The 10,000-nt window shown below is 48.0% G+C and overlaps 1 protein-coding gene across 1 annotated transcript in view; it reads right to left on the bottom strand.

Annotated features, from left to right (window-relative positions):
• The window catches only part of jarid2b (jumonji and AT-rich interaction domain containing 2b), a 217,216-nt gene that overhangs the window by 74,210 nt on the left and 133,006 nt on the right, over positions 1-10,000 (bottom strand). The window contains exon 4 of the mRNA XM_063186056.1: positions 2,110-2,351. Within this exon, the coding sequence (XP_063042126.1) occupies positions 2,110-2,351 (242 nt within the window). The remainder of the gene's footprint in view (positions 1-2,109; positions 2,352-10,000) is intronic.

Here is a 10,000-nt window from a genome sequence, read left to right as displayed (position 1 = left end):
CCGTGTTGTCCTGTGTTGTGCTGTCCTGTATTGTCCTGTGCTGCGCTGGGCTGGGCTGCGCTGTGCTGTGCTGTGCTGTGCTGTGCTGTGCTGTGCTGTGCTGTGCTGTGCTGTGCTGTGCTGTGCTGTGCTGTGCTGTGCTGTGCTGTGCTGTGCTGTGCTGTGCTGTGCTGTGCTGTTCCTGCCCAGTGTTGTGCTGTGCTGTGCTGTGCTGTGCTGTGTTGTGTTGTGATAAGCTGTGCTGTGTCGTGCCGTGCTGTATTGTCCTGTGCTGTGCTGCGCCATGTTGTCCTGTGCTGTGCTTTGTCAATACAATAAAAGCAGTAAACCTGGAAGGCTGCCATCAGCATGGCCCTCTCTAACACAGGCCAGTTGCTCTCCTTTCTCCTCCTGTTTATCTCTCTCTCTCTCTCTCTCTCTCTCTCTCTCTCTCTCTCTCTCTCTCTCTCTCTCTCTCTCTCTCTCTCTCTTCTCTCTCTCTCTCTCTCTCTCTCTCTCTCTCTCTCTCTCTCTCTCTCTCTCTCTCTCTCTCTCGCATACCCCATCACAAACACACACAGGCACAAAATCAGGCGTGAACACACGCACGCCTATCCCTTCACCTCCTTGCACCCCACATTACAACTTCGATCCTTCTCCGCTAGGGATGGGCAGAAACATTTCCTGCTTCTTGCACGAAATAAGAGAACACTTAACCACACACACACACACATACACACACACACACACACACACACACCATGTGCGCACATGCACGCACGCACACACACACAGAGGAGAACACTTAACCACTTCCAGGGGCCCGCCAAGGAAGATCAATACACAATACACAAACATATACAATACACAAATATACAATAGACATCGATACACAAATATACAATAGACATCGATACACAAATATACAATAGACAGACATCAATACACAAATAGACAATGGACCGCAACATACAAATATACAATACATCTAAAAACACAAATAGACAAAAGACCTCGATATACAAATATACAATGCACGAACGTACAACCCCCTCAATGTCCATAAATACACAAGCAGGCAGCCCTCACAACATCCAAACACACAACCTCCACTTCACCGCAGCAAGAGATACAGGCAAACACAGATGCATTCAGAGACACACACACACACACAGCTGTGGTCAACCATACACAAAAACACACACACACACACAAAAGCACGCACACACACACAAAAGCGAGCACGCACACACACAAAAGCATGCACGCACACACATACACAAAAACACACACACATACACAAACACAAAAAAACACACACACACACACAAACACAAAAAAACACACACACACACACACACACACACACACACACACACACACACACACACACACACACACACACACACACACACACACACACACACATATAATGATGGCCACTCGAGCCGTGGAGAATATAACCTTGAGTCAATGTTTGGTGTAACATCCATCACATCTTTGCTGTCATTAATAAAAGTCTGATATGCTTTCTGTTAAGCATCAGATGAATTTCATAAACTCCTCGTAACCTGAAGGATGATCGTGCTACTGTGATCAGATGCTAATACAGTATGAGAAAAGCAAATGAGACAGAAAAGAGAGAGAGAGAGAGTGAGTGTGATCCAATGAAGAAACAGAGACGGGCAGAGATGAAAGGAAGCTGTGTGTGTGTGTGTGTGTGTGTGTGTGTGTGTGTGTGTGTGTGTGTGTGTGTGTGTGTGTGTGTGTGTGTGTGTGTGTGTGTGTGTAAACCAATACTGTCTATATACTTTATCTCGCAGACATGTGGAGTATAATGTGTGTTTGTGTTTATGTGTGTGTGCGTGTGTGTGTGTGTGTGAGCATGCGTGCGTGCGTGCACCTGCGTGTGTGTAAGTGCACCTGCGTGTGTGTAAAGTTCACCTGCGTGTGTGTACGTGCGGGACTGCTGCATGACTACTTTACCTCGCAGACACAGTGTGTGTGTGTGTGTGTGTGTGTGTGTGTGTGTGTGTGTGTGTGTGTGTGTGTGTGTGTGTGTGTGTGTGTGTGTGTGTGTGTGTGTGTGTGTGTGTGTGTGTGTGCGTGACTGCTGCATGAGTACTTTACCTCGCAGACACAGGAAGGTGAGAAAGTCCTCGGTCTTGGGTTTGCGGCGGGAGAGGTCAGTGATGTGGGAGGAGGAGGAGGAAGAGGAGGAGGAGGAGGAAGAGGGCGTGGGCAGGGAGGTGTCGGCCATCTTCTGGGCGGAGGAGGGCGTTGGCAGGGAGGTGTCGGCCATCTTGATGGGCGTGCCGTTGGGGGAGTTGGGCTGCGATTGGGCGAACTTCCTCTGGGCGTGCAGACGCGGCCTGGAGGCGGAGGGAGGGAGGAACAGCAGAGAACATCAGGTCAGGGTTATTTTTCATTTTTATTCTTTACGGTTTTTTTTTTTTTGCAGCAGCAAGCGATACGAGCGATTGAAGAGACTAGAGTATGTCCGTACAGGCAGAAGGCAAAGCATTCAAGCATTCCTATTGGCTGTGGTCACTGACCTCTATGCTGTCGCGGCTTGTCGCCGAACCGCGTCATAGAAAGTTGAAAGGATTTCAACTTCAAACTGTCGCGCTCGTCGCGCAAATCGCTCTAGTCTCCAGAATCGCTTTTGTCACGCGACTCAATACAAAGTCAATTACTTCCGTCGCTCACCTTGCTCTTGTCGCGCTTGGTGTATTTGTGCGGTTAGGCTACGGCAGGGCCGAGGTCGGGGTCCAAGTCATTTGTAGCAGGACTACAACCGAGCGGCTGGTGTTAATTTAGAGCCCTGCCTATATTAGGACCCGGGGAACATGGGACCTGGGGAACATGGGACCTGGGGAACATATTAGGACCCAGGGAACATAGGACCTGGGGAACATAGGAGCTGGGGAACATGGGACCTGGGGAACATAGGACCTGGGGAACATGGGACCCGAGGAACATAGGACCTGGGGAACATAGGACCTGGGGAACATAGGACCTGGGGAACATAGGAGCTGGGGAACATAGGCATGACCCCGTCCTACCGCTAGGCTACGGCAGGGCCCAGGTCGGGGTCCAAGTCATTTGTAGCAGGACTATAATCAGGGCTCTGAATTCACTTTTTTTCTTCACAAGCTGAAATGTCTAGAAGATGTTAATCTTGCTAGCCAAACACATACTGACTAACGGGTCAAAGTGTCTCGTACTGTACGTCAGTCTTTTCTACCAGCCGAACTGACATTTCAACAGCATTTGGCCAGCCGGGCGGCTGGTGTTAATTTAGAGCCCTGCCTATATTACATTACACTGTAAACACACACACACACACGCACACACACGCGCACACACGCGCACACACGCACACACACGCACGCACACACACGCACACACACACGCACACGGGCCTCCTGCGTGTTCTGGACAGCATGTCGTACATCATCCTTCACGCTGCCCCTCAGCTACCCAGGGTGCAATGGGGGCATGTGTCTCAGCTACCCAGGGTGCAACAGGGGCATGCGTCTCAGGAAACGAGTGTAATGGTGGCAGTTTGTCTTCATGTGCTTCGGTAATAACGTACTGTACACCCTTTCTGACATACAGTACCCACACACACACACACACACACACACACACACACACACACACACACACACACACACACACACACACACACACACACACACACACACACACACAAACACATGCAAATGCACGCATGCGCACACACACACACACACACACACACACACACACACACACACACACACACACACACACACACACACACACACACACACACACACACACACACACACACACACACACACACACACACACACACACACACACAGTCACATTTGTACGCACGCACGCACGCACTCACACACAAAAAAACACGTGTACACACAGGCATTTACACTCACACATATGCTTGGCACAAGCATGTACAAAAAAAAGTGCAAATCGGCCGAATGAATCCCCGCAGTGAGCACATAGAGTATATATAAATCGTGAAGGCCTGCTGCTGCTGCTGCTGCGTTTTGTACGCTATGCTGCGTTGACGTTGAGTGTTGTCTTGGCCGAGAGCCAGCCCCGACACTGAGCCCCATGACTAATGTAGCCAGTCTGTACCACTCACACCAGCACAGACCTGACGCCAGCCAGCCAGCACGGCCCCAACACTATACACTACACTATACTATACTACACTACACTACACTACACTATACTATACTATACTACACTACACTACACTACACTAATGTAGCCAGTCTGTACCACTCACACCAGCACAGACCTGACGCCAGCCAGCCAGCTACACTACACTACACTACACTACACTACGCTACACTACGCTACACTACGCTACACTACACTACCTCAGTCTGTGCCACTCAGACCAGGACAGACCTGACGCCAGCCAGCCAGCTCGGCAGGACTGGGACTGGAAAAAATACGCCGGGCATTTTGCAGGCATACATCAGCCCTCCAGCACCCACTTTCATACTATATCTTGACTGGCTGAATCCACTGTCTATATTAACGATGGAGCAGTGGGCCTCTCCCCCTCAAGATGTGGGCCAATCCCCAGGAAAATGATGATGACGACGACGACAACATCAACAACAGTAGCAACAACAGCATCGGCCCCTGATGACCGTCACAGCCCACCGGGAAAATGTCCCGTATGCCAAATTACTAGTCCAGGCCTGCCAGCCAGCCTGCCCCAACACTAAACTACTCTACACTACAGGCTCCAGCCAGCCCTGCCTCCCTGATTGCCTGGCATCCCAAACACACACTGAAGTGGTTGTAAACAGAGCTGTGTGTATTAAAAAAAGTAGAAGTCTTTTCACAAATGGAATTACAACAGCTGTAGCATGACACTACCATGTTGAAATATCAAACCAATGCTGTTGGAATTACATCTGTAAGAGTGCTTCTACCTCTACTTTGTACACACTGAAGTATGGTTAGGAAGACTGCAGACGAAATGTGTACAATAGAGAACTCACTGACATACAGTGGGCAGGGCAGCCAGACTAAGACTATGCCTATTATGTTACACAAACGCGCACACGCGCGCGCACGCGCACACGCACGCGCACACGCACACGCACACACACACACACACACACAAGGATGGATTACTGCAAGGGCCTACCGGGCCCAGGCCCAGGGGCCCAAGAGTCCAGTGGGCCCTGAAGCCCAATCCTCTAAATTTCCTTTCTCATGTTGTGTAAAATCACACTTTTAACAACTCTATTTTCACATATTTTCAGGGGAAAAACACCTGAATGCCCAACAATATAAGGTCTCTAACATCTGGAGGGGGCCCTTTCTTGTTGTCTGGCCCAGGGGCCCATGGAGTCATGATCCGTCCCTGCACACACACACTGCACTATACTCCACCCAGACTCCCTCACATTGCAAATACACACTGACGCATGCTTGAGAACAGAGTTAGATCAAGTAGATATATGCTAGCAGTGATGCTACACTAAGGCATACACCGCCCTGACTCCCAAATACACACCCCTGCACCCCAAATACACCCTGACGATGGTTGGGGGGAAAGAGCCCACCACCATGCCTCCTCTTGATTCGATGGTACCCCCACATACCCAGTGAAGTATGGCTGGAAAGACCGCAGACGCAATGTCTACAATAGTCAAGTCAAGTGTACTTCCTCTGTGTATGAATTGTGCTACACAACTCTGACGTTTGAAGTTGAAGTTTATTTATTTGACAAACGGACAGCATATATTGATGACATTTAAAGGCCAACTTCCGATAAAACTCAGTTTTACTCACTCCTTTCGAAGATCGGACGGTCACCCCAAGTTAAACTCACTTGCAAGGCTCTCATAGCGGTGCGTCAACTCTCCTGGCTGTGTTTCCCGGTGTTTCCCAATTTACATCAATAATGCAGAGAAACGAGCGAATCACGAAAGCCTTTCTGTGTTTCGTCACGTCGAAAGAAGGCGTTGCCCACAAAGGTTTATATCGACCCATTTATCTAAAAACATGTCCAGTAATTTTTTTCTGCTTGTTTTCAAAACAAGCAACGTCTGGTGGTCCGAAACATAGCTTAGCTTAGCTATCAGCTGGTTGCTACTCTCAGGTACACACACAGCACAAAGCCTCATACATAAAGCCTGCTCACTCCGGTTGCTCCGTGCCTACAGCTCGCCTAGGGGTCGCTGTCGAAAGAGCACAGCCCTGAATGGAGCCTGCACGCCTCCGTTGGCGCCCCTATAGTGCAGTACCACCCGGGGAAGTGGCGACTCTGTTTGCCATTACATTCACTCCCAAGGCTGGAGGACTGAGCCAATCAGAGACGCGTTTCTTTGAGAGCAGGAGGAGTGAGCCAATCAGAGACGCATTTCCACGAGAAACACGGAACACTCTCTCGTTTCTCCACAAGCCACCTTGCCAGCTTGCAAAAACGTCTTGAAACAAAGCAACCAGAACGTTTTTTAAAACAGGACCAACGCGTAACACATTCAATAACAATTGGGAACACGGCAATATTAATTAAATTACGTTGAGAGGCGATCTTTAAAACTAATGAAAGAAAAACAAAAAGCAAAAAGAAAACGAAAACATGTACAAGATTATAGCCATAAGGCCAATTTCCATCTGATATTATTTGAGAGCTGTGTGAAGTGAGGTGTACTTTAGCCACATCTGATGGCCTGTAGAAGAGGAAACAGGAGGACAAAGCCTGGGCACCACCTGACTTCAAAGCCATTACCATCTTGTGTCTCTTCCCCCTCTTCCTCTATTAAAATGCAATCCTCCTTTCAGCACTTCAGACTTTTTTTCCCAGTTGTCAACAGCCCAACCACAACCACAAATCATGAGCGCACGCGCACGCACGCCACAATATGGAAAAGCAAGCGGAGTGTGTGTGTGATTCACCCTGCCCTGTATGCTTCAGCAAACCTCAAACCATTTCATTTTCTCATCATGTCATCTACACACCAATATGTCAACCAAACGCTCAATCCTGCCTCATGGAAACTGGCACATTTTGACCCAACTGAATGGAATTCAGTGAATTCTGCATCAGTTGATCCTAAGGAGCTTACATCATAATCGGACAGGTAGGCCTGCTAATTGGCTTAATTATTTACTATGTGGACAAACAAAGAGTTTACCGTCGTGGCACTAGGCACGTAGAGCAGTGTTTTTCAGCACTTGAGACTGAGGAGAAATGCTCAGCGCTCTCCTCTCCTTTTGCTGGAGTCAGTAAACTCCAATATGCTGGTGCTCTTGAAGGCAGAAGACAATCATCCCTTCATCAAAACTTGGGACCTACCCTTTGGGCCTACTTCAGGCAACTCTGGCATAGAGACAAGTGCTTCTTTCAGCCGTCTTTGATATGAGGCAAGGTCATTAAAAAAAAAAAAAAACACTGAATCAAATCACCAAATAAGTAAAAAAAAAATATGTAAAAAAAGTCCTACAGCCCAGATTAATTAGATACAGCCATTCTTACAGACATTTCTGAAATATGACTTTGAGAACCACAAAGGAGCAAAGTCATTTATAGTCATACAGTGATGCACGACCGTTTTCAGACCAATTAGGCACAAATTATTCGTGAATTATTTCCCAACGCTACACTTGACAATCTCTCACGGCGCACTAGTAAAGCATGGCACGGTGGTTGACTAACGGTGATGCACATGCACAACCGAGCGTCACGTCACCATCCAGCTGCCAGTTGCAGATTAGTGGAACGCACCACACACACACGCACGCACGCACGCACGCACGCACACACACACACACACACACACACACACACACACACACACACACACACACACACACTCAGACACTCAGACACTCAGACACACACACACCAACACACCACAAGCACACACACACACACACACACGCCACACACAGCTCCAGAGGTAAACAAAGGACCCTCGTGCCTGACACGGACTACTGTGCCGCATCTTCACATCATGACTGTAGGATGAGGGAACCCGGCCTGCTATTATTGCAAGTAGACATGTTAGTTCACAGAGGATGATTGTTTCCAGCGCTACTGAAGCCCTCTGGGACACCCGGCAGCAGTATGTGAGTGTCTCAGTGACAAGCGTGAGGCCACATCAACAACACACTGCTGCCAAACACTAGATGAGAACATCTGGGGACCACAGCATGCGAAAGCCGAAGCCTGCGATTCCCCTCTCCCCATTTGGTTACTAACTATTGTTGTGAAAGGCCACCGCTCATCTGTTTAGAAGGTGAAGGATTCAGTTGAATTTTTTGTATAAAAAGGAGACAATCCGCACACTTCAGATCTTTTTTGTGCAAAGAAGCTTTACCTGACTGGCAAGCTTTTGGTCCTTAGATCTTCAGCGGTGCAATGAAGTAACAGGAGTAGTCAAACAAAGACTAAAAACCTGTGAAAATGTTACACATTCTCCATGCAATAAATCCTCTCAATTCTTAACTCTTCAAATGAGATGCCATTTTAAAACGTTTAAAATGCCATTGCTTTGGAAATCACTGGGGTTCTAATTAAACTACCCATATACGGTAGGGTTGCCTGTTGGGGTTCTAATTCTAAATCACTGGGGTTCTAAACTAGCCATATAGGGTTGTCTGTTCTCTGTACTGTAGTCGTAAAATATCCCCAAGAAGCCCCAAACAGTCACATCCTAGCCAGGCCGTGCCCTCCTAGTGACGCAACACTTTCAGCGTTGCAACTAGTCAGGTCAAGAGCAATGCAAGTACTTTCTGAGTTCCCGCAAATACGGGAACTCCTCCCACTGTCTCGAAGAAATTTGAACGTCGATGATAATCAGAATAGTCACATACTATACATGGGTTTACCATTCATAAACAATCCCTGGCTGTCCAACCTCTGATGGTTGGAAACTGCTGTCGGTCCAAGAGTGAGCACACATGGTTGGCTATTTAGTGGGCAGTCACATCCTATCTTGAACGAGCACAGGATGGGTGGGGCCAGCCGCAACCACACATTCTACAACAGTGCTTCTCAACCTGTTTTGAACAAACGCCCCCTTGACCTCATCACAAACCTCCCAACGCCCCCTTGACCTCATCATGCCAACCACCCCCAAAAATAATATTGACTAATGTCCACGAATGGGAACTAAGCCCCGCACCCACTCGGCTGTATTCTTCTCAACGCCCCCCAAGGGCCTCCCAATGCCCCTATAGGGGGGCTGTAGCGCCCCCTTTTGAGAAACACTATTCTACAATGACACAAAACGTCAGCACTAGAGCATGACAAACTCCTCTCACAGCCAACAATCAAAAGGTCAGATTAAGGTTATCGGACCCGAGGTGTAATCCATGTCCCGAGTCGATCCAGATCAAATCAGCCATCGACCAGGAGGTCAACCTTCTGCTGATGCTGTAGATTAGACCTGAGTGCAACTCCCAGGCAGGAAGGACTGTTTACCGGATCAATTCCTTTTCAAGGATGGAAGTGGCTGGAGGTGTTGCCAGATGTGTCTGATCAAATCCCGCCCAAAAGATTCTCAAAAAATGCCAAAATGCACTAAAATCCGTCCAATTTCAGCAAATTGCATTGATTTCTATGGGCACAAAACTGCAGAATAAAAAACGCCAAATGCCCACTTTTTCGTTTCACGTTTTTACCTTTTTTCTCGTTTTTACCCGCAGACGGCCATCCTAAGTAGCCCAATTGGGTGGGCAACCGCCCAATCTGGCAACACTGCTGGCTTGAGTAGAGCACAGAGGGCACACAAGAGGTAACAACACAGCTGCTGCAGTCAGCTGAGGCTATAGCAACAGAATCAATGGCACACCCAAAACAATCTATTAAAACAATACATTTTCTACCGACATACATCTGTTTACTTATCTTAGGACTAAAGCTAAAAAGATTAAATGGATTTGTAAGTGGTCGAAAGAGTCCATACGCGTTGTCCTTCCCCTTTCTGAAGCCAGATCATCCATCTCAGATCTCCCTTCCTCATTGTTT

The sequence above is a fragment of the Engraulis encrasicolus genome, chromosome 20, assembly GCF_034702125.1.
Source record: "Engraulis encrasicolus isolate BLACKSEA-1 chromosome 20, IST_EnEncr_1.0, whole genome shotgun sequence".
Lineage (NCBI taxonomy): Eukaryota > Metazoa > Chordata > Actinopteri > Clupeiformes > Engraulidae > Engraulis > Engraulis encrasicolus.
Note: the sequence above shows the minus strand (reverse complement) of the source record. Positions and strands in the feature narration are given on the sequence as shown.